This window comes from Giraffa tippelskirchi, chromosome 12, assembly GCF_054371585.1.
Source record: "Giraffa tippelskirchi isolate mGirTip1 chromosome 12, T2T-mGirTip1v1.2.pri, whole genome shotgun sequence".
Taxonomy (NCBI): domain Eukaryota; kingdom Metazoa; phylum Chordata; class Mammalia; order Artiodactyla; family Giraffidae; genus Giraffa; species Giraffa tippelskirchi.
Window position 1 is genome coordinate 88273050 of NC_137286.1, and position 26173 is coordinate 88299222.

General features: G+C 37.9%; 2 protein-coding genes across 24 annotated transcripts; both read right to left on the minus strand.

Moving 5' to 3' along the window:
• Positions 1–2374: 2374 nt before the first annotated feature.
• Positions 2375–6327, minus strand: LOC145528692 (arf-GAP domain and FG repeat-containing protein 1-like). Its single transcript, XM_081547414.1, has 2 exons — positions 4391–6327; positions 2375–2605 (listed from the first exon to the last, which is right to left on the minus strand). The coding sequence occupies exon 1, from the start codon at positions 6217–6219 to the stop codon at positions 4609–4611; it is 1611 nt and encodes a 536-aa protein (XP_081403540.1). The 5' UTR covers positions 6220–6327; the 3' UTR covers positions 2375–2605; positions 4391–4608.
• Positions 2375–25960, minus strand: ESD (esterase D). 23 transcript variants are annotated; one of them, XM_081547422.1, is made up of 12 exons: positions 25905–25960; positions 24646–24752; positions 21963–22011; positions 19506–19580; positions 18839–18927; positions 18142–18213; positions 15360–15458; positions 13804–13928; positions 12405–12524; positions 11610–11708; positions 9512–9679; positions 2375–2605 (listed from the first exon to the last, which is right to left on the minus strand). In XM_081547422.1, exons 4-12 carry the CDS (start codon positions 19571–19573, stop codon positions 2525–2527), a joined length of 921 nt encoding a protein of 306 aa, XP_081403548.1. In that variant the 5' UTR covers positions 19574–19580; positions 21963–22011; positions 24646–24752; positions 25905–25960; the 3' UTR covers positions 2375–2524. The 23 variants fall into 23 exon arrangements, with proteins under 23 accessions (XP_081403548.1, XP_081403547.1, XP_081403545.1 ...); XM_081547421.1 differs by having other exon boundaries at positions 25842–25960; XM_081547419.1 differs by lacking the exon at positions 24646–24752.
• Positions 25961–26173: the final 213 nt, after the last annotated feature.

A 26173-nucleotide genomic window follows, 5' to 3' on the forward strand; every position in this document is an offset into this window, starting at 1 on the left:
CTCGCTGGAAAAGACCCTGATGCTGGGAAAGACTGAGGGCAGGAGAAGGGGGCGAGAGTGGATGAGATGGTTGGATGGCATCACCGACTCAATGGACATGAGTTTGAGCAAACTCTGGGTTAGTGAAGGAAAGGGAAGACTGGTGTGCACAGTCCATGGGGTCGCAAACAGTTGGATATGACTGACTGGACATTATGCTGGATCTCAGCAGAGTCTGCCAGTTACACTCCCATTAGCAGGTCACCACACCGCCAGGCCAACACTTGCGATTTCTCCTAACTTTAGCCATTCAGGGAGGTGTATAGTGGCACTTCAATGTCTGCATTTCCCTGGTCTTATGAAGTTAAACACATTTTCATGTATTTATTAATCATACTTACATCCCAGTTTTACAAGTACCCAATCAAATCTTTTGTCCATTTTTGTGTTGGTTTATCTTTTAAATAATTTATAGAGTTCTTTATATATTCTAGATTCAAGTTCTGTCAGATACCCATTTTGCAAGCATCTCCACCCATTTCATGGCTTGCCTCTACTAGTAATGGTGGCTTTACTGTATTGCTTTGTTTCATAAAGGGAGATTAAAGAGGGTTTTTACATTTATAGTGATCCAGGAGATGAGTCAATTCCTTTGCCTCCTTCTGTCAGGTGACTGTTAGAAGCACACGAAACTAGTATTAGGAATTCATGTTTAGGTTATTTGTTATTATAAAGTCATTGAAATGGTTCCTTATTATATGAGAGACTGGGAATTTTTTCTGGTAGGGGAAACATTATACAGGTATATAAGAATTTAGGTGTGTGTGTATATATATATATATAAGCATTCATTCCTCCCCCAGGTGAGTATTTGTGACACATAAAAGCAAGTTCAAATTTATTGGCTCCTTATATTTCCTTAATGGTCAATTCTGTATTGTAATTGAAGGGTTTTGTCTTTATTAGTTACCATTGGCTATATGTTGGCAATTACTTACTATTTAAATGTTTTGCATTTACCCTGCAAAACAGCAAAGTGATTATTTTCTTATAATGTTGTGCCAATTTGTAAGAGAATAGTCCCTAGTAATTCACTTAAACACTAATCTAGCTATTGCTATGAAGAGATTTTTGCAGATATGAACAAATTCCCTAATTAACTGACTTTGAATAAGGAAGATTATCCTGGATTATCTGGTGGGCCTTACTCAGAAGGTATATAAAAGCAGAATTAAGGACTGAAGCTGAGAGAGAAGAAATTCCAGCTGTGGACAACAGCCTCAGCCCTGCTCACGGAGTCCCTGCTCCTGAAATTCCCTTCCTGATGGCACGTCATTGTTTGCATTTCCCTCCCTACCCTTCCAAATCTCATGGATTTCAGACTTGGTTAGCCAACTCCCACAATGACACAGCAAATTCCTTGTAAAATGTCTCTTAATGTACATGTATACCAGTAGTTCTGCTTCTCTGGTTAAATCCTCGACAAATACAAAGATCATAGGATCACACAATTATTTTTCTTTATAAAGCAATTATTTACATGAAAAAATTTGTGAATTAAAAAATTTTTCCTATTAGAGGACACAAGTTTGTTCACACTTAGAACCATTGTGGTGCAGTTCATTGTAGGGTTCAATCTTGAATACTGATATTTAAATAGCAATAATTTTTTAAAAATTTAGTCTAATTCACATTTACATAGTACTTATTTTATAACTTTAAAAACCTGATGTCTTCCTCTATTACCATGTAATATGCACTCTTCTTGAATGTTTAAAATGTATAACTTTTGTGCTCTTTAACAGAAAAATGTATTTCTTTTAAAACAACCAGAATTCACCTATCATGTTTTCAAAGTGTGTCCATTAAGTTCTCAAAGGGACACACTCGGGTACTCACAAAGAGAATCATTACTTTTCTTGGCCGAGTTTATCAAGCTATATTTCTGCATGTAATTAAAGGAAAATATCTTTCACAGTAACATATGAAACAAGTTTCTTTATCTAATTTCAGATCTAATCTAGTATTTAATTCTTGTCTCTTGAGAGAGGTCCATAAACCAATGTCCACAAATCCATTTGACACAACAGATAAGAAATATCACTGACTGGGTTCTGGAAATCTGACTTCTAATCTTAGCTCTCCCACAAATAACTGTGTAATGATGGGAAATTCACTTAATCTTTCTGAGTCTATTTCTGTATTCACCAACTAACAAATAGTTATTCAATTCAGTGACCACTAGAAGCCAAGCAGTTGTTAGACACTAGATACGAAACAATAGGAAAAAAGACAGCCCATGCCTCTGAATCATTTCCAAATGATCTTGAAAAAGCTGTTAAGTATCAAATATTTCCCAAGTGAACACTGGTAAAGTAACTTTTAAAATCAGAAGCAGGTTTGATATATTTATTCAGTGGGTGATTCAACTACAGAATGAAGCATTTTTAGCATTATGAAATCCAAAGTTTTAAAATCTTATTTCCTTGCAATTCTGTTTATTACAATTTTATAATCCTGAAGAGATTCTCTTATCTGAAGTTTTTCATGCATTCAGGTATTTTGCATGATGTCTGATGTGATCAGCAATAAAGGTTGCAATAAAGTAGTAGCTATGATCATAACCCTAGAAGACAAAATAGAGATGATGTTTATCTACCATTCAGAAAAGTCAATAAAGGGACATTAAATATATCTTGCATGTCACTTAATTTGCTTGTAAGTAATTAAACTATCACCATATGTGAACGGTTTCTAATCAGAGTAAAGCTTATTACACTTGTACTTCAATATTTTCACCGAAAAAATAGCAAAAATGTAAAAAGAAAAAAAACATTCTGCATAGCCTAGCCATTAATATATGCAAAGAAAAATAACACATTAATTAAATGCACAGAGTAAACATGTGGTCATATCAACAAGGACATAAAAGACTCAGAATTTAGAGAGCTTAGGAACACAGGCAAGAAGTTTCAAATCCCAAAGGAAACACACTACCACCGATAAGAAAATGCTGAGATACAAAATAAGCACGCATAAACAATACAGAGAAAGAACTGTGAAGAGCCAAATGCCCTATCCTGGGAAGTTAAACAGGGCCATCATAAATCACATTAAGAATCTGACCTCCTGTGCAGTAAAAGCATACTATAGCTGAGGAAAAAGGAATAATTAATTAAACCCTGACATCTCTCAGCAATAAACCAAATTGGGTAAAGAGTCAGTAAACTTTTAAAAACTACCATGCAGCAGAGAGAAAATGTAATTGAGTTGAAACAGATTTCTATCTGGTCAAATAAAATCAGTGACAGGTGATCAGTGGCAAATGGAGAAGCAACCCTTCCTGAAGGTGTCCTCTGAGTACAAAGTAAGTACCTTTCAAGGGAAAAAGAAATTAAAAATAGGATGGGAAGAACTTAAGGATGTTAAAAACCAGGTAATTTTTAGGACAGCCCTTACCCTGCCAGAGGCAATTAAAATACAAAATAGAATAAACCAGGAAAGATAACAGTCTAAGGAAGTTTAACCTGATCAAGCGAATAGTCTGACTGGAAGAAAAAGGAATTTTTCTAAGCACTGAATAAACAAAACTGGACCTAATAAAAAATATCACCTGCATTTCAGGGAACAGTGCAAAATCCCCGAGGTTTTGATGGATCAGTAAACGTTCTCAATCTCTAACCTCCAGCAGTGTGCAAAGTGTATCTTGGGTACACCAGTTAATAAAGAGTTCTACTTTAAAATCATCAAAGAAACTTAAAAGCAATCTGTTTTCTATTTTCAGTGGCCAAACTATAGAAGTGAATCTGACAGGAATGCTGTCAAAATTAAGGCTGAGCCTTGGAATTATTTGGTTTCACATCACTCAATGATTAGACCAGTCCCAGTTAATTAGTTAAATTTAAAGCTGAAGGACAGTTTCTTTTTTTTTTTTCTAGTATTTATTTTTTTTCACCTGCAAACTGTTGCAAAACATGATCAGCTTTATTATGCAGACAGGTATCCCTCTACATTTTTAAAGAATTTAGCCATGTATAAACAGAAGAGCTCTTCAGAAAGGAAAAACTCAAGAATGAATAAAACCTTCCAATTTTGACTTTGTAACTTTAAAGTAGCAATGGTTAAAGTGATTTTAGGTCATTCATAACCAGATATAAGACAGCACCTTAAAAGTGGCTGATCTATTTCCCCAGTAACATTTCTCACATAACAATGTGTTAAAGTTACAAATACTGATATGCACAAATAGCTAATATCTATGAAAAATGTGTACAGTACTGCAGCATAATGAATGTGGTATCTGCAATAACTTAATATTAGCCAATTTTTAATATACATGATACCGCTTTTTTTTTTTGCCAATTCACAGGTCAAAAGTTGTTACTGGAGCCCTCTGTTTTGTACATATTACCTGGTGTTTAATACACAATGCAGGCTTTTTAAAGACTTCTCTTGTGTTTAAAGCTAAGATCAATGAAACAAGACAACAGTGCAAGAGGCGGAGAGATGTAATGTGACTATGTAAAAGTCTGTTCCAGTAAAGTGTCTATATAAGGCTGTAAGAAAGGACTGGTTGACGAGCTTCCTGTTGGAAACTGTCCTGTTGGTGCACCAGTCATAAAAGGATTACTAGACACTCCAGCAGCTGCAACTTGACCAAAAGGGGTTACCACTGGCTTTTGTTTGTCCAAATGCTGCAAAACTTGCACCATTGGGCTGTGGAGAAAAAGCTGTCTGTTGAGGAAGACTTGCTTGGGCTGGGAAGGCTGGCTGCTGGAAGCTGCCGCTAAAGCTGGTCGGAAGACTATAGGGAGCGGGAGTCCCGAAGCCTGCAGGCATGCTCATGGATGCAGTGCCCAAGGTTGCTGCTGTCGCTCCTCTGGCATTGGTCTCAAATGGATTTGTAGAAGATGCCACAGAAGGACCAGCAGCAGCAACAAATGGATTTGTGGAAGGTGTAGCTCCAAATGGAGCAGGCACACTTGAAGACGCAGACTGTGTCTGTGCAGAAGCACCCACTGGCACTGTTCCAAAAACACTACTGCTAGCATTACTTGTGGAAGTATATGCGTTACTGGAGGTGGCAGCAGAGCTGGAAACACTGTCCAGTTCTGCCAGGGCTGCATACTTGTCTGAAGATGCACTTGACTGACTGGGAACTGAAACCACAGAACCAACAGGAGCTTTACCTGTGGTCCCAAACCCACTACCCTGATCACCACCTTGCCCAGCACTGAAGATATTGTCTAAATTAGCAAGTGCCGCATATTTGTCTGTAGTCTGTAGACCAGCTTTGTTCGCTGAAACTTTACTAACAGCTGATGCTGTTTGATGACTCTGGGAAGTATTGAAGGTTCCAAAATCAGCACTGGAGGATTTGGGGACGTTATCAAAATGAGCAGAATTAGCATTTACTGATCCAACACATCCACTTGTAGTTTGGGGCTGAAAAGAAGAGTGACTTGCTGTGGGGAAACCTCCAAAATTACTTGAACCACTAGACTGTCCAAATGCATCAAAGTTTGCAAAATCTGCATTTGCAGAATTCTGAGCTGCATGACTGTTGAAATGTGCAAAGTTAGCAAAATTGGCTGTAGCTGTTGACTGAGGTGCTGGAGCAGCAAAGATGTCTGAGCCAAGATCACTTAAAAGGTCAAACTGCTTCTTTTCCTGCTGCTGCCCTTGGGAGCGACCTCCAACAGGGGATTGACTAGGTGTGCCCTTATTTAAGTGCAGTGCTGAATCTCCTAAAAGAGACTTCAGTGGTTTGACCTCAGGTGTGCTGCTCCTGCGGCTGGCAGAGGACCCTGAAATAGATGCATGGACTGACGCCACCACTTTGGCTTGTTCTGGTGGGACATACCATCTTTTCTTTTCATATTTTTCTTGTAGGAACTCGTTCACTTTTTGTGGATCCCTTAAGTCTGGAATTGCTGAAGATCTATCATCAAATAATCCTAGCCAAATCTGTTTACAGACTTCATTTCCATGTTTTTGAAGGAATTCAATTTCCTGTTGTGTGAATGTTGTCACGGAGATGGATTTCACCCTGTGTGGTGGATTTAACCCTCTCAGGCTGCCGGAGCAGGAGGTACAGACGAAGGAGCCGACCGTCATGTTCACGTAGGTGGGGCCGCGCTGGTCGCAGTCGAAGCACTTCCGGTTGTGCGGGAGGCCGGTCATGTCCCGCAGCATCTTCAGGTGCTTCTCCTCCTGCTTCCGCTTCGCGCTGGCCGCCATGGCCGCGGCGCCGAGCAAGGAGGCCAGCAGGGCCGGGAGCCGGGCGGCGCTGCGCCGGGGACCCCGCGGTCCCACTGGCCGCCCTGGCCGCGGCCGCCGCCCTCCGTCAGCGCGCGCCGCCCGCGCCGGACCCAGGCCGCTGCGGCTCGACTCGACCCGGCTGAACGCCAGGCGGACACGCTGCGGAGCGCGGGCTGACGGGCCACGCGAACCGGCCCGAGGGTCGTGGGACAACCGCCGCCGCTGCCTTCCCGACTTCTCCTGAGGGGCAAAGACGAGGAAGGGGAGGACAGTTTTCTTATATAAAGAAAGTAGGAGACAAGCATTTGGCGCCCATGTAATTCTTCACTTGTTAAGAGGTCAAATATGCCCATGATTTTTAGGCCACAAAACCTGTGAAGCATAGTACCAAGCAGAACCTGCCAGTTTTCAGATTAAAAAAATGGACCTGACTGAAAATAGGCATGCGTGTATGCTCATTCGTGTCCAACTCTTTGCGACCCCACAGACTCAGCCCACCAAGCTCCTCTGTCAATGAGGCTCTCCAGGCAAGAACACTGGAGCGGGTTGCCATTTCCTACTCCAGGGGATCTTCCCGACCCAGGGATCGAACCAGCGTCTTTTGCGTCTACTTGCATTGGCAGGTGGGTTCTTTACCACTGAGCCACCTGGGAAACCCTAACAATAAAGCAGACAGTAAGTCCCTCAGGCCTGAGGTAGTCTGAAATCAACCGAAGTTGGCTTGAAAATCTGGAAAGTGGCCTCTCTGGAGCCACTGCCGAGGTACGTCCATCGTGCTGCTCATTCAACTAAAACAAACCTAAACCTAATCTGCTCCAGACTATGCAGTTCACTCAAACTGCCCATGCTGGAAGGAAAGGGAACAGAAAACTGGGCCTGAGCTAAAAACTGCGACTGATGATTTCAATACTTTCTCATCTTTAAATAAAAGAAGGAAAAGGAATGCTTTGTCTTGACTCTTCATTAAGCATAGACAACTATGTTTTTCAGTTGCTTGGGATATAGGCATTTTAGAAATAAATAAATTGACTTATTTTTTCCCCTCAAGGATTTCATCAGTGTTCTAACCCTGCCGCTTTTATAACAAACTCTAGAAATTTTTCAGTCTTTGTAGGAAGGCTGAAACTTTGCTGTTAGTGGTAACAACAAAATTTCCTGGCATAAACTCAAGGGATACAGAAGAGGCAACCAACACCACTATTGCCAAGAAGTTAAAGTCATTCATGTCAATGTATGGCAAAAACTATTACAATATTGTAAAGTAATTAGCCCCCAACTAAAATAAATAAATTTATAAAAAAAAAAAAAGTCATTTGGGAAAAAACACGCTTTGTTATATCACTTATAGCTAGAGTTAATAAAATTAAACACTTCCTTATAATCAAATTTCTCAAGGTTTATCATTGATCTAAAACATGTAATTCTGATCATAGATATTCAAATTAATCTATTAATAAAAAATTCTATTTTTAAATGATAGATAGTCACAAGAAAGAAAAAAGGAATGTTGGGGAGGATGTGGAGAAATTAGAACCCTTGGGCACTGCTGATGGGAATGTAAAGTAGTACAGCTGCTATGGAATATAGTATGAAGTTTCCTCAAAAAATTAAAAACAGAATTACCACATGATCCAACAATTCCACTTCTGGGTATAATAACCAAAATAACTAAAAGCAGAATCTTCAGGAAACATTTACCCATCCGTGTTTATAGCAACATTATTCACAATAGCTAAGACTTGGAAGCAACCTACGTGGTTCATTGCTGCTGCTGCTGCTAAGTCACTTCAGTTGTGTCCGACTCTGTGTGACCCCATAGACGGCAGCCCACCAGGCTCCGCCGTCCCTGGGATTCTCCAGGCAAGAACACTGGAGTGGGTTGCCATTTCCTTCTCCACGTGGTTCATTGGCAGAGGACCAAATAAACCAAATCTGGTATATGCGTAGGATGAAATATTATTTAGCCTTAAAAAGGAAGAAAATTCTGGCACATGATACAACATGGATGAACCTTAAGAGGACTATGCTAAGTTAAATCAGCTAGTCACAAAACGACAAATACTGTATGAGCCCACTTATGGGAAATCCTCAGAGTAGTCACAGAGACAGGAAGTAAAATGGTGGTTGCTAAGCGTTGGGGGCAGGGAGAAATGGGGAGTTAGTGTTTAATGGGTACAGAGTTTCAGTTTTATAAGATGAAAAGAATTGTGGAGAGGAATGATGGTAAAAGTTGCACAGCATTATGAATGTACACTTAAAAATAGTTAAGGTAGTAAATTTTATGTGGTATTGTGGTATTTCACCACAATAAAAAAAAAAGCTGAAAAAAAAAAGCTCAAACAGGTGGACAGGATAGGAATGGTCTCTCATCTGGTCATATAAGGATAAAATGAGTTAATGCTGCGAAAACCGTTTTGTAAGCTTACACACTGATCTAGATAACACTTATCATCATAAGTTTTAGATGAATGTGCCGGAATATTACCCATAAACATATTACCTGTATTACCCATATGGCATATTACCCATAAACATTAATAAAAATGTTTTTAAAAAGACTGGCCATGTATAATTTTCAGGGTTCATTTTTCACCCTGAAAGAAAAATTTTGCTTATATTATGTTACAAAGTGTCAGATTATATCACTTTTAACAAATAAAGGCAGAATTTCTTTAATTATAACTATATTAGCATAGAGTTAGGTGAGTAGTGAATAGTCAAAAGTATTTTAGCCAAGGCAAAAGGAAAATCTGCAAACCAACTGAAATTCAGTAATCGTTCTTCAACAAGGAGCAAGCAGCACAACAGAAAGGTTAGTATCTAACTCAATATACAGTGCATATGTGCATGTCAGACGAATAATACACAGCTTCCGAGGCTAAGATGTGTACCTAAACTGAAGAGTAGTTAAGGTGCAACCTTGTCTTTTTATTTGACTGCAACAATCGCTGCATGTGTAAAGAAAGATACCCGATAATGCTGATGATTAAGTACCATCCAAGCATCAAACTTTGAGCTATTTACACATTTTACAGTAGGACAGAAAATTGTAAATACTTTTCACTGCCAAAAGCTTTCTTAATTCTTTGTAATCTGGTCTTAGATATCATTAACTTAATAGGGAGGTTTTCACTTTAAGTGTCTTATTATAATTAGAAAATATCTTACTAGAGGTACCTTTTCAAATTCTAAAATAAAATTAAGAAAGTACTATGGAATCTTGTTTTTTTAAGAGTGAATTTAGAACAAGGTAAGGTTTCCTGGTACTTGCCTCTTGTAATCTGAAAACAACAGGGATTTTCTTTTCTGTACAGGCAGCTATGAAATTATCAGGAAGTAACTGTCCATCTGAAAGGAACTCGTCATCTTTCCCTTGATCAATTAATATATCCAGCTGAGGACCTGGATAGGACTTCACAAGACAGGTAGCATCATAAGCCTATAAAAAGAGGAGAAATAACGAAAAATAAATTCACAAGTGCCAGAAAGATATTCTTCAGAATATCCTATACTAGAACTGAAAAGAAATTTAAAGTCATTCAAGCTCTAAGGCTGATTAAGTTGGCTTGTCTGATTTTTATTTATAAGGTCTTCAGAATTCTATTCTCATTACAGCCTCTTCCTTACTGTCAAGCAGTCCCAGACCAATAGCAAGGATTTTACATCTCAAGTATTCTTCATTGTGTAACCTTTTTTCTTCTAAATCATCAAGGTTATTAATCACCTCTCAACTCCAAAAACCCTGATCTTTTTTCTTTGTAAATCCTTTCACAAATTGACTATTTCTTCTAACTATTTCAAATAAGCAGTCTATTTTTGTTTCTGCTTTTTGACTAATTCCAGACATAAATCTCTCTTTTGCAATCTGCTGAAAACCACCAAATATCTACTATCTCCAGGAACTTTCAGGAAGACTTGAATAATCTGAATCATGTTAACAACTCAAATTTAGTATCTGAGGAGCTGCCACTAGTACAATTTTCTATTTTACCATCCATCTTTAAATGTTGATCACTCACGTATATTCACTAACCACAACTTTAATGCATTGATCAAGACAAACAAACGATTTTCCCTTTCAGACTTGCTTTCTTTAGTCTTAAAAGGAGAGTGAAAGGAGACATATAAAGTCCAACTAGTTTAAAGTTCTATGATTTCATAATTCTGCACAGTCTCCTTATTCCAAGAGTAAATTAAACGCTGGCCTAAACACAGCATAATTAAGACAGTAAAATCTACTGCCACTTGGAAAAAAAGGATACACGTTCCTTTATAGGCTACCTCTCCCCTACTTCTCTCAATCAGGTGGTCTTGCACTCAAATCTTCTATTAGACCAAAGGCCCCTGTGGACAGGAAGGGAGCATCACCTCTTGACAGAAGATTTCAAAACTCCACACAAACTCTGCATATGGTGAAAACTCAAAACACTGATGCACAAGCATTGTCAGTGCATTGTTCTCCAAGTAACTAATAGTAACAATTTTTGGCATTCTTCCAATATAATGAAAACCTAGGCCTAAGCAAAACAAAACTTTAATCTAGTGACTAAGAGATTAACTTTCCAATTCTGTTAGAATTTCAATGACCAAACTTAAGTAAAATAGGGGTCCATGTGTAAATGATTTTGAATAAACAGCAATGAGACAAAAAAATTTTTTTTTCTCCCCCACTCAAGTATCTGCTACTTGCTAACAAGCACATGATGATGAGCTCATTTGCAAAATATTCAAATTCCTGGTAGGAGTTTTCAAATAGCCCATTTCTGCACAGTCTTGGAAAAAACTGTTTTATTTTCATCTAGAAGCATCTGCTCCTATGCTTGAAAAAGCAATCTCGCTGTTGGAAATAGACTCATAAATGTACATTACATACACAGTATCTATGTTTAAAGGCCGTTAAGCCTAGAATTAAAAATCTAAACCTGAGAGACACTAGATTTTGAAACAGATACACAAAATAAAAACCCAGGCCTCCTGGTTCTTACCATACAATTAAGCACATAATTAATAAGAGATAAGTCTAAATTTAGTAATGGGGGTATTTTTCATAATGTTAATTTAAAAAATAAACATATAAATTAATCATTGGCAGAAAAAAGATGTAGCCTCAGAATATCTGCCATAATTCAATATAATTAAAAAAAATCCTTCATGGGTGTTATTGTTATTGTTATATATATTCACTTTTGTTAATTATTTTTAGCTCTGGATGTTTGGGCTTCCCTGGTGGCTCAGATGGTAAAGAATCACAGTGCAGGGGACCCCGGATCCTTACTTGAATTAAGTTAGGAATATAATGTCTGTAGTGTAGCTTTTCAACAAATTTGAAAACTTATGAATGAGTATTAAGAAAGCCATCCAGTACCTACCTCCCATTTACTTTGATCTGTTCCCAAATATCCGGTAAAGGCTTTTTTGCCCCAACGACAGAGCACTGGGTTGCAAAGTGGAGCAAATGCTGACACAGACTTAAGGAACAAAAATAAAATAAAATGTACAAACAAGTCATAGTTTTGTAAGTTGAATATGTACAGATATTTGCAACTTGCTTAAAAACTGACTCGCCATGAAAATCCCTGTGAACGATTTTCCTTCTGCTATATTACGGGCTTAGATTATATGCCTCTCCAAGATCCATCATCCTTTGTGTGTTCTACTCAAAGAGCTAATAAAATATAATTGCTAAAAAAACAAAGCAGTACATTTCATTTTCACTAAATAAGGCACATCTGAAAGCTCATGATGAATTTCTACTCAGTTTTTCCAGTTAAAACAATGGAAAATCAAAGTAAACTTTATGTGAGAATATTCTTGGTAAAAATATAAGTAAATGATAACATACTGCCACAATAACATTAGTCAAGACTAACTTTTAGGAAAAAAAGAGCCTAGAAAACTATAGTTTGAATAGAAGCAATGAAAATTTCTTGATAATACCTCTAGCAGACCAATGAGAAAACACTGGGATATAAGGCCTATTCTTTTGAGTACGTAGCATGTATTGTATGGTCAATTTAATAGTCTTCCCCCACAATCTCTTGAAATTCCCAACACCAGAAAAGTTTAGTCCCAATATTAAAACAACAGTATCTAATTTCAATCTCTCTAAGTTCCTAATATTATTCAAGACAAATATCTGTCACTAGAAGCTTAGGTAATCTTACTTTGTATTTTCCAGGATTCTTCAAAGCACAAATCAGAGCTCCATGGCCTCCCATAGAGTGGCCAAAAACAGATATCCTTTGGGGGTCCACTGGGAAATTGTCATTTACAAGTTGGGGAAGCTAGAGAGAATTTAATAGTGCGACAGAAGATATGAGAGAAGTAAGTCAAGACTCTTTCAAAGTTGTATAAAAAAAATCATTACTTCCAAATCACAGTCTTACAATGGTTTACACTGTAAAGATTTTCTAAAAATGCAGGACAGACAATGATTATCAATATATCACTGGAGAATATATGATACATCACCCTTAGAAAGCAAATTTAAGAAGATAATGCAGAAGAAACTTCAAAATGTTCTAAACTTTGATCCAATAATTTCACTTCCTGGAACATATTTTAAGTGAAAAGTTCTTATGGGTAAAAAAATTATATATAAAGATAATCAATGCAATAATACATGATAAAAAATATATGTAAACATATAAATAGCTCCATTAGAAAAAAGTAAATCATTGCATATAATGAAATACTATCCCATTGTCAAAATTATGTTACAAATAGATCAGAATATTCTAAAATACTTGTTTTATGTAACTAAAAAAGAAAAAGATAAAAAATGTTTCACAATTATATGAAAACTAGTCATAAAACAAAGTCTGGACTATACCAAAATACAGTTGTCTGGGGTGACAGAATTATGCATGATTAAAATTTTACACTACTATTTCTGAATTTTTATGATGTGGACATTAACATTTAAAAGCATATAAAATTTAGAAAAATGCATAAACTGTACACAAATATTATTAACAGAAGCAATACTTTACCATTTATCCTTTCTGATTATGGTTAATCCCTGTGAAATATGTCTGAATGAACCAACTGCCAGAGAAATGCAAAGTGTTTTCATATACTATTTGCTTTGTATAACCTGGTCAGTGTAAACAGGTATCAACATAATTATTAAATTCTTTAAAGTTGTACTTAGTGAATTTAAATTGTAGAAAACAGGAGTATAGTACCAGTAAACTTTGGAATCTTTACAAAGGTAATTAGTAAATATATACTGAATAGGCTTCCCAGGTGGCACCAGTGGCCAATGCAGGATATGCAAGAGATGTGGATTCGATCCCTGGGTTGGGAAGATCCCCTAAAGTAGGAAATGGCAACCTACTCCCCTATTCTTGCCTGGAAAATTCCATGGACTAAGAAGCCTGGTGGGCCACAGTCCTCGGGCCGCAGACAGTCGGACATGACTGAGCGACTGACCACATCACATCACATATACCAAACAGATTCAACAACACCATACCTTGGTTTAAAAGACTAGAAGGACCTTGTGTCCAAAATCAAACTTTCACAGTCATCGATTAATAATTACAATGTAAATTAAATTACCTCCTTCGTCACGTAAGAGTACATTCTATAGTTAGTTTTCCAAAGATCTTCAGTAGCGTCGACATAAAACCCAGCACCAGTGCCAAAGTCCCAGCTGTCCTCTTCTCCTTTAATATTGCAGCCACCTAATGAAAGAAAAGTCTCGTGGTTTCATCTACTCTGTTAGTAATGCCCTCGTTTAATATTACACTTTAAAATGAACCTGAATGTGCATTTGCATCAGAGCTGTTCACTGGACACTGTGAGCTCTCTGGCCTTTTGGGGCACATGGCTCCTTGCTCTCGATTGCGGTCCTGTGACTAGTTCTGCCAGAGAGGTAGAAAGGGAGGACATGGTCCTGCAGGCCGCGGTATTCACTGGATTTCTCGGTTGATGTTAGAAGCTCCCTCCTTAAGTTTTCTGAACATATCCTCACTGTTTTACCTGTCAAAGGGTTTCGACCTTTTTATCTTTTGTAAATGTGTTGAGATTTCTTCTCTGATGACTCTCCTCACTACCAACACTTCTTCGCTTCTCTGTACCACTGTGATCTCAGAAGGGAATAGAGACAAACGCTTGTACTCAATTCGCTATCTTGAACTGACAGGGAAAATGTCTTATACACTCTGGAATCATTCCATCCTGTTTCTCCTATTTATCCATCCCCCCAGTGGAATTTTCTTACACTCTTTTTTAATTAATTAGGTTTTATTTTATATACTTGCATGCAGTTTAAAGTCAACCACTGCGATTATGAATAAAATCACAGTGATATGTAATTGGATGGAAATGACCTCTTTGTAAAAGTCGGTCTGCTCATCCAGGAACATGGCACTTTTCCACTTAAGATCATTAAGAATTTTTTATGTTTTTTACTTAAAGATAAATCTTATTTTAGAAGTTTATTGTGGAGGCATCTTATATTTTTGATGTTCTTTTGAATTAAAACATTTTATTACGTTTCCTGTGAGACATGTCTTACTTTTTGTATCATACGGACTGTGAAAGGAAATGCACTGCTTCCCAAGGCAGGTCATTCAACTTCCAGATAGTTTTAGCTTCCATTTAAATTCCATTTCCTGACCCTTCCAGGGTCACAAAACAACTTTCAACTATCTGATGGACTGAATTCTCAAATACCTGACATTCTCATTTCTCTAATGTATACATTATAATCACTTGTATTAAAACTAATATTTCTTTAGCTGCATGACTGTTTGACAACTAACAGAAATGAGAAAAGATAATTACTACGTGACAAGACAGGCTACCCAAGGAACAAAAAAATTATTTCCTATGCATTGTAAGTTATTTTGGTACTAGTGCCAATATGATAAAGACTAATTGAGTTGCTCAGTCTCTGTTTTAAAATGTCAATTTATAAAATGGGAATAGCAAAGCTGTTAGTAAAATTCAGTGAGGAAAATATATAGTATGGTATTTTACAGTCATGATGTTGCTTGAAAGATTAGTAAATAGCAAAAATACAAAATAAATTGTGTATATGTTACTCTGCTTATAATTCAGTCTTAAAGATTTATACTTTCACAAAGGACCTCTAGAATAAGAACACTTACGAGGGCTGGTATCTGGAGCGATCACGACAAGGCCATGTTCTGAAGCAGCTTGCTGATAACCAGATTTTGATATAAAATTTTGTTCTGTGCAAGTTAAACCTAAAGATCAAAAATATTGTTATCTCATGCTATACTGTGAATGGCTTAAAGCTTTAATTTTTTAAAACACAAGAAAATAAGCTCACTTACTATTAAAAAGGCTTGTTTTTTTTTTAAAATAAATCATGCTGAAAAAGATACTAAAGTTTCTCTTTTTATAAAATTTGTAACAGTATCAATCTAAGAATTGTCTTGGGTTAAATGATCCCCTAGCTGTCTTTTCAAAGTCACCCACTAAAATTTCAATTACAGAAATCCTTTGGACTAGATGTGTTTGGGAATTCAGAATTTTTCCAGCTGTAGAATGGCAATATGGTACATAAACCAAATGTTAAAACCACCCCAATGGCGTGTTATCAAGTATGCTAATACTATTCCTGCATCAAAACATAAATGTTCACAGTGAGATAATATTATGGTCATCATAATACTAAGAATATTTTTATATACAAGTAGTTCTCAGCAATAAAATTTGGACTAATCATCTTTGAATTTCTCAGTGTACTAGGAAGAGAACAATGGTCACCAAGTATCTTCCTTAATTGAGTTTTAGTTTGAGTTTTTACAACTGTTCCTGCCATTTTTCCTAGCTCTGTGTTTTTTTAGTCATGTGATAGAAGAGATGACAATTCTTATTACGGGAGCCTAATACTATTGATATAATGATGTGAGAATGGCCAAGAATGAACTGGCAACAGAAGCCTGAAGTTAAACACCATTTAGCCCAACAGCCCTTTTCTAGTAGCCAATGCTAAATGTCCCAATATGCCTGATAATTAGCAACACTAAAACTTACTGATTTGCAGGAAGCAGAATAAATTAACTACACAACATAGTTTATAGCTTCTATTTAACCCCCAACAGCCAGCACAGAGAGTCAGGAAACAGTTGCCCAATAAAGATGTGTTAAATTAATAATTATAAGATAGAAAGTTACAAGTGTCATTGGATAAATACTAGAGTTTATGGTTAAATAAACTGTTGGGACATATATATTTTCACTAGTCATGGCAAGGGAACAAGGTCCTCATTTGTTCTTCTCAGAATACCTTCCAGAAACACTGGAGCCAGATCATGGTGGAGAACTGCCTCAAATACTGATAAAAGGTCAGCAATTTTAATTAAATGTAAATGTAACAAAAATGCAAATTAAATGTAACCTTAATGGGAGTGTGTTCAAAGGAGGCAGGGTAATAGTGCAGATTGCATGAGTTTTGGATTTCAAACAGTATCTGGTTCTAAAGGTCATTCAGCTCCTTCTTAACTAAGTTAGTTAAATTAGTTACTTAACTATGCAAGTCACAAATATTCTGAGCCTCAGTTCTTCCATTTGAAAAATAATGGGGATGATATTGCCTATTTTTACCTCATAAGGTGGCTACGAGGATTAAATGTGATAATGTGTAAAGGGTCTTAAACTGTGTCTGAGACACAGTCCAGAGTCTTGCATTTGAGAAATAGAAATGTATTTAGAGATCAGAGAAAAAAATTTTTTTCCGTTGTTAGCTAGAACACAAATTTCCTGATTAAGATAGTAGGGCATGAACAGTAGACTCAGGGAAATGAAGATACTTCTACTAGTAGAATTATGCCCAAGCATATGAAGATGGGTACTATTAATAATAGCTATTTGGTTAACTATACTTATTTTATATGAAGAGCTGGGTTGTTTTTTTTTTTGGTAACAACTTTATCGATGTATAACTCAGATGCCATACAATTCACTCCCTTAAAGTATACAGTTCAGAATAAAGATAGTTTGATTTCGGTTAATTTGTAACAATTGATGCTATCTTTCTGTCACTGTTTTCCTGCAATTAACTGGGATGGAAGCCTTCCAGTATTATTCTGTCATTTTTTCTCAAGTGCGCTGGTCAATCTTCCCTTTTTTCAGAAAATCAAGCCTTAATTTCCAAGGTTTATCTCTTCTTTAGCATCTCACTACGGAAAATGTCCTGTCACTTGATGTAAACAAATAAACGTACTATTTTCTATATTAATAAAGCTCAGATGATACATCTTGATAGATTCCAATGACAGTTACGAATTTAGGACCTTATTACAGCACCTATTATACAATACCCTGGTACATCTGGCCTGGGTTATTATTCTTTTAACAAGAGATATGACTGAAGTAGCTCTCACAAGAAACAAAATTCCAAAAGAACAGGAGAACAGAATGAATACAGCTTTGGCCCATGAATCAGAAAATGTGTTCACTCTTGTATGTGATTTTGAGTAATATAAAATTTCCTGGTCATGCTTACATGGTTTCTAAAGCATCTTTAGCTATACAATATTATGTTTCTAAAACAAACATGGAATCTAGTATTGCTTTCGGCACTACCCAGTGCTCTTCCAGCAAAACTGGTTTGCTTTTTCCAGTCAAAGAAATGAGATGCTGAGTTAAAATTATGTAGGTACTTAATTTTTACCTTTTAAAATGAAATATAATTCTCATTTTTAAAGACTGATAATTCGGACTTATCCTTGAGAAAACATTCATAAGGGAGGATTTATTAAATCAAAGTTATTTATAGGAAGCAATTTTAAAGGAACAACAATAGAACTCTATGACATAATTTGGTTTTCTGAGCCTCTTAAAATGTTTGCTTCTAAAGATGAAGTGCCAGGATCTTGTGAAGGAGCTCTCACAATCCACTGGGCAATCTTTGATATTCACCAGTGATTAAGAAGAAGTCTTCTGTGATGTTGCAGATTGTTGTGAGAGAAGATCCGGTCCGATTAAAACATTCTAGAGAACAATGTAAGAAGTTACTTGTCTATGGTTTCTAACTACCATATTACAGGTGTCCTGATTTACCTAACATTGTTCTATATGAGTGGTAAAGTCTCTAAGAAATGTTTGGTTAGGCACAAACTAAATAACTTTTCTAAGCTTTTGCCAATGAGTCTAGAACTTTATATTTTCTGTTAAATTGTGTGGTCTAACTGAAAAAGAAGTAGATTTTCCTGGTTGGCTCAGTGGTAAAGAATCAACCTACCAATGTAGGAGATGCAGGTTCAATCCCTAGGTCAAGAAGATCCTCTGGAGAAGGAAATGGCAATCCACTCCAGAATTCTTGCCCAGAGATCCCATGGACAGAGGAGCCTGGCAGGCTACAGTCCATGGGGTCGCAAAAGAGTCCACACGACTTAGCAATTACACAATAACAACACAGACATGAAAAAGAAGTAATAAAAGAAATGTAATTCAGTAGGTTTGAAATTATTCTCAGGATAAAGTAAGGGCAGACTATAGGCTCCTAAAGTCTTTTATAAATGGTTAAGAAAGCACACCAGAAAGTCAAGATGGAAGAGTAAGATAAGCCAGGAAAAAAAAGAAAAAGAAACTCCTTTACAAAATGCATAACACTTACCAGACAGCCAATATAGCACAGGGCATTTTCCAGTTTCTGCCTTTGGTGGTAAATAGACAGCAAATTTCATTTTGCACTTCAGTTCAACACTATAATTTTAACAGACATCAAAAAAAAAAAAAATTGCCCCTCACTAGTCAGAAAGAAACATAAAACAAGTGATTTAATGTCCAGAATAAGGGATCTTGTCAACATTTTAGGGCTATACCCCTAGCCCTTAAAGAAAGAACGGGGCCAATTTACCATACTAATCAACCTGAGCTTACACTGTGCATGGTACACAGTCATTTGGAGAAGAATGAATTAAAAGAATAAATGTAATACCCTCAATATAGCACGAAAATTTTTAAAAGAAAAATTGTTTCTAAAGAAATGTATGAAATAACAAATCTAAAGATCTTAAACTACATGTTTGCTCACAGACACTGAAATGGACCACATCCTTAATTCTCTTTTCATATAAATATGAAATTTATACATGTAACTTTCAAGTAAATATCTTATTACTATCACCAATATCAAAACTAGGTAAGATAAATTTGATAAAAACCACAGGTTTTCCATGTAAACAGTTATTCATGCAACCATGATCTTTCATGGGATTATTTAAAGACTCAAATAGATGGAAGCAGAGAGAGATCTAAAATTGTATCCTCTTTGTAGTTACCTGTCATGTTCAAAAACTTTCTGCAGTCCGCCAAAGCACTTGCTGCTGGAAACCTGTTTCAATGCCATTCTTCTCCTATTAGTGAAGAGGGATCTCATTAATTTCCAGGGAATTAGCTCTTAAAAAATGTGTAACAGAACTGTTTTCAGATAAAGTATCTAAACATACAACTGTCTGCCACCTCAAATTTTCTTCACATGCTAATTTTCTGATAAATAGTATTATGAAAGTGACTAAGTTAACTATGTACACTTATACTTGTTATATTCACTTTAGAAAACTTAAGTACTCTGGTATGTCATTACTAATTTATTAACAAGCTTCATGGTGGTATGTCTGTGGACTGTCCCAAATTCCTTTTAGAAAGCGAGAGAATATAAATAATTTATTAACTGATTCCTTTAGCTTAGAAGATTAAACATTGTTAACAGTTTGCCTGTGAACTGTAACTAAAGAGTCAGTGGTATGACTGATTATGGCTGGTAAGAAAATGGGAGGAAAATGATGTAACAGTAATGGTTTTGATAATAAGAAAGAACATGTATTCAACACTTACAGCATAGGCACTTTCCTATATGTTAAACCAGATCAAATTCCTCACCCTAGTGGAGTATTTCAGAGAAAGTGCTGTACAACTTTCAGATCAACATTTCTCCTTTTAAAATAAACCAGCAAGTAAAACATACGGCTGTCCTAAGTGAATTAAAAGTAGTATGTCAGCTTCCCCAAGTATGTTTACCTTAAACCAACAAGGAAAGGAAAAATGAAAAAAAAAAAAAAAGTAGTATGTCAGGAAAAAATTTTGAAGTTTGGTTAATTCTTTTCTCTCCAAAATATCTTAAAGTTTTCAAGAATAATTTAAAACTTAAATGTTAAAACACCATACATTATTAATTTTTAATAATAATACCAAAAAAAAAAAAACCCACAAAAAACTGGAACACCATCTTTTATGTATGGTTAAGCATCTGTTGAGCAAAGAAAAACCAGACTGATTCTGATTTGTATTTCTCAAGGAAGGATTCCCTTTCTCTCTTTATTATTAATCGGTAAATCATACACGCTAAATAAAAAAATCCTCGGACCCCAGGAACAGGTATTAGCACTCTGGTGGTCTGCTCGGTGAAATGCTCTACTGTATACTAGTCCAGCTGTGGTGCTACCGTTACTCTAAAAAGACACGTAAAAATAATCTTGGAAAGCTTATTTTGGAAATGTCTTTGCAAAAGATTAGTTTCAACCTTGAAAGTGAAAGTGAAGTTGCTCAGTCGTGTCCGGCTCTTTGTGACCCCATGGACTGCAGCCTGCTAGGCTCCTCCAGCCATGGGATTTTCCAGGCAAGAATGCTGGAGTGGGTTGCCATTTCCTTCTCCAGGGGATCTTCCCAACCCAGGGATCGAACCCTGGTCCCCTGCACCTTACCTTTAGGTAATCTCCTCGCTAGATCCAAATACTGAGCTTCACGCTTGAAATGTGGGATGTGGCCCCGAGAGTCTGACCTCAGGGCCCCTCTGCTGCTCTGCTTTCCTGCCTCACTGGAAGGTTTTTAAATACTCTTAAAAAATACTTTTTTTTTTCCAGAAAATATTGACTGATTTCATAGCTTTAGGGTATTATAATTACACACAGAGGAATTACCTTCTATTCAAAGGTTTATGCTTTTAATCTTCAAAAGGCCAATTTTTAGAAAAAATGATGTTATTAGTTACTGAATATTAACTTCAGCCATTCTTCTTCATGACTCTTATCTTAAAATAATGAATTAAAAGAGACAGAAGTACACTTTAAAATATATGCACATGAGATCAAAGAATAAAATTTACCTGGTGGAATTATTCTGCAAGGAAGTCCTGTTTTTTTAGACCTAGCAGGGACTATATCTGTTTTCCCAAAACATGGTACACCAAGCATATATCTATTACATGAAAGATATCTAAAAATTATTTGTTGAATTAATGAATACATTTTAAAACTTCTAGCTACCAATTATGTGAAAGTTTTTAAAATTAACTTACTCTTTACCTCTATTGTTTTTAAACTTTGCTATTCACCTATTTTAGTAACTCATCACTGGTCTATTTCTTCTACTCTTTGAATACTCTTTTTAATTAAAATTCAAAATCAAGTACTTTCCATTTGGGCAAAGAAGACAAAGTAAAAATACTGTTTTTTAAATTGGTAGAATGAATTTTTTTTTTAAAGCTTTTAAAGTTCTTTTCCCCCCAACCACCCATTTTAGAAACTGTCTTCAATTACGAATTAAGAAAAAAGGCTCAATAAAAAATCAAGACATAAGCTAAGAACTAGATATGATATACTTTGATATATGATATACTAGGCGATTACATTTTTCACTAAAATTTTCCTATGCTAAACACAGCATATTTTAAGCCAAGTTACTAGATTTTTTACATTCAAGTCCCAAAGTAATATACCAAAAATAAAAGTTTAATGTACCTGTCAAATTACTACTTGCTTTTTGGTCTGTACCAAAGGGTAGATGAGCCTGAAAAAAATAGACCAAATGATGTATAAGTGGGACATACTTTTTACAACAAAGGTTACAGTCCACTACACATTCTCAGGGACTTCCCTGGTGGCTCAAATTCTCAATGGAAGTATCTTCCTTTTTTAAGGTAGATGACCATCCACCCTGGGTGTGGCAGAATGGGAAGACCAGCTGACAGAACAGCATGATCGCTTTACCTAGGCCCATAGTCTAAGTAACCTTAATACCTACTTTGCCACAAGGCCTCGGGTTTGGTTAAAAACTTTTCCTGGAATAAGATTCCAACAAAGAAATCTTTTTTTTCTTTTTAAATACACAGAAAAAAGTTTTAAATTGTAATTTGGAAGTGTGAGATATGATCAATTGCTGAGAGTGATGAAAACAGGAGTGGAGACTAGAAAAGCAAAGGAAGATAAGACCCACCTGAGGTGCAGGTCAAACGCCATGCAGGGAGGACAAAGAAGGGAAGAGGTGAGGACCCTGGGCTCACTGGCTAGAAAACAAGACCTGGTGAGAAAACTGACTGGGCTGATGAATGATGGTGCAGTGAGTGCAACACAGAACAAACAGAAATGTAGGCAGCAGTGCATCCTAAGTGACATTGTCTGACAGATGTTTCGTTTCAGTTCTAGGAAAAGATCTTGGGGGAGAAATGAAATTAAACAGTGCGACAAAATAATAAAAACACCGTCTAGTCAAGACTATGGTTTTTCCAGTGGTCATGTATGGATGTGAGAGTTGGACGGTGAAGAAAGCTGAGCGCCGCAGAATTGATGCTTTTGAACTGTGGTGTTGGAGAAGACTCTTGAGAGTTTCTTGGACTGCAAGGAGATCCAATCAATCCATCCTAAAAGAGATCAATCCTGGGTGTTCACTGGAAGGTCTGATGTTGAAGCTGAAGCTCCAATACTTTGGCCACCTCGTGCGAAGGGTTGACTCATTGGAAAAGACCCTAATGCTGGGTAGGATTGGGGGCGGGAGGAGAAGGGGACGACAGAGGATGAGATGGTTGGATGGCATCACCGACTCGATGAACATGGGTTTGGGTAGACTCCGGGAGTTGGTGATGGATAGAGAGGCCTGGCGTGCTGCAGTTCATGGGGTCGCAGAGAGTCGGACACAACTGAGCAACTGAACTGAACTGAACTCTGAAACCCCAAAACAAAAACCAAAAAAAAAAAAATCCCAAAAACCCACAGTGCCAATTTTCCCAGAAAGTCAATGGAATGTACATCAATAATCTTCAGAGAACAAAGGTTCTCTCACTGCATGGTATCAACACATGGAACGCCAATTAGGTAAGACTATTGAAGAGAAGGCAATGGCACCCCACTCCAGTACTCTTGCCAGGAAAATCCCATGGACGGAGGAGCCTGGTAGACTACAGTCCACGGGGTCGCTAAGAGTCGGACACGACTGAGCGACTTCACTTTCACTTTTCCGTTTCATGAGCTGAAGAAGGAAATGGCAACCCACTCCAGTGTTCCTGCCTGGAGAATCCCAGGGACGGCGGAGCCTGGTGGGCTGCCGTCTATGGGGTCGCACAGAGTTGGACACGACTAAAGCGACTTAGCAGCAGCATTAAAGAGAAAGTTGTCTTTATTCACAAAGCATCCACTCCTCCAAAAGGCCAAACTGTCAGATCTTATTCTTGCTCCCTTTACTCATTGAGGCTAAATGTTCTCTATCTCCAGAAATCTGTATTCTTTGTTATTTCACCCATTCTTTCCTTCCTCTCATGAGCATCAAAAGTTTCCTACATATCTCTACCTGGATTTCCGTTCCCATTCTCTCATGGACTTTGATCCATTTCTCTGGCTGCAATATGTCCCCGCCCCACTGGCTCTTAATGACCTGCACAGGTCTCCCCGACATCACCCAATTACGGCACTGTTCACCAGCACTTCTTCGTAAAAATCCCTTTCCTCAATGAAACTACAGGATCTGAATTCTTCTCTTCCATTCTTTCTTTCTCCTCCCATCTCCCTTTCCTTTTTTTGTTTACACTCTTTCCTTAACTCCCATCCCCTAAGTTTCAACTACTTTTTTTGTGAAAGAATATAAATCTGCCTCTCTCCACTCATTTGTCCTCAAACACTAAGCCAGAATTTAAATTTCCTGTTGAATCCTTCTCACCTAATGTGCCTCTGGCTAGCAAAACTCAACACATCTGAAGTTAAGTTCAATTTCCTACCCTCAAACCACGTTTTTCTATTCCTCTTTCTGCTCTCTTTTCATCTATGCCCATCTTGCCCAACTCTGTAATGTCTTAAAGTTATCCCCTCTTTGAAATTCCCATTACAACCATCCTAATTATACACAAGAAATTAAAACTTAGCTTCCTACTTTGTTTTCTTCTTGTATGTCTCACTAAAACCAATGCTGCATAGAGGCCTAGGGCTTTAATCCATTTACCTTACTGCTCAATGTAGCCCTACACAAGTCACAGTCAGGTCTAACATGGTCTACTTGGAACTAATGATCATTTAAATTTATTTTTAATTTTATTTTAAAAATTGTGATAAAAACAAAGTTTTTGTTCAACCATTTTTAAGTGCATAGTTCAATAGTGTTAAGTTGTAGAGTGTTAAGTATAGTCTGTCCATTTGAAAACATGGTTAGCTTGCTCACATTAACTAGCAGATGACAAATGCTGGCCCACAGCCAGGATCCTGCTACAGGCGTAGAGAGTCAATCCCAACCAACTATCAGGCCAGTAGCTGAAAACCAGTAAGTCACTGAAAAGGAAGACACTAGCATTAATCACACGATTTTTTTCAAGCTTGATTCTATTAAAAGTTCACAAAATTCAAACTATGAACTGACAAAAAGATCAGGATGAATAAAACGCCATATCTACTTCGGTCATATCATTAACTGTGTACTAATCATAATCTCTTTTCCTTCATAAAAATTCACATGGCTTGCCCACAGATGAACTTTTAATCCACCCTGGGGAAAAAAGCATTCATGAACTCCAGACACCTTAACTTAAATTGTCTTCAATGGTCCCACACTATTTTTCTGGGCTTGATTCTTTAATTTAGTCAAACTCAATCATTCTAGTACAGTCTGGATGTTTCTACTGGGGGCCATGGTACAGTGATTTTAGAGTAGGTTGTGGAGCCAGACGCTCCAGGTTCAAATTCTGGCTTCACTAGGTACTACTTCCTGCTAAGTACTCTGGTAGTGGTAGTGACTGGGGGCAAACTTTCTATGCCTCATTTCCCCACCTATAAAATGGGGATATTGATAGGACCAATCCGATAGAGTTGTTAATTCTTGCACTTACAACGCTGCTGGCTATGATTACGCACACTATTATTTCTGCAACCTCCAATGCCCTCCAAGGTCTGTGCAAATGTCGTCCCCCTGACCACCCCATCAGAGATGACCTCCACGCCCCAAGACACGGCTGAGATGCATTTACAACACGATCGTGCTTCCCAAGAGCTTGCAACTGCGTGCAGAGAAGCGGGTTCCCCCTCCCGTGGGGACTGCGAACGTCTGGGGTCTGCTTCCTCCGTGAGCGGGGTGCACATCAATTTCACGCAGAAACAGCTACGAAAACGCAGTGGGCACTTGAGAAACAAAGGGACCGCAGGCCCGAGCGACCGAGTTACACTTCTTGGAGGCTCAGGGGGAACAGGGGTTTGGGACGAGGCGCCGAGCCTCGGGACAAAGTCCTCCGCTCAGAGCCCCTCCCTCAGCCTCCAGCTCCAGCACTCCGCGGCCGAGCCCATGGGCCGCGTTCTCCGCGATCGCACCCACGCGACCCGCCGTAAGGACTCAGAAGAGCCCGCCCCCACCGGAACCCCCAGTGTCACCTGTGCAACACAGGACCCCGGCGGCCCGAGGACGACCAGGCCTCTGCCCAGAGCCAGGCTCACCTCCGGCGGCGGCAGAAGAGCAGCTACGCCAGAAAGGAAGTGCCCGGACTTAATATGGCCGCGGGAGCCCCCGCCTCGGCCCCGCCCCCTCCGGGCCCTCTCGTTCTGGGGTCCTATTTCCCGAGTCTCTTCTCAGCCCCGCCCTCCCTTGGCCACGCCCAAATCCCCGCCCCTTCCCTCAGACTTGCCCCTGCCACAGCGTTTGTGGGCCGCATCTTCCTTTCCAGGACTTGCCAGGTGGGCGCTAGTGGTAAAGAACCCCCCTGCCA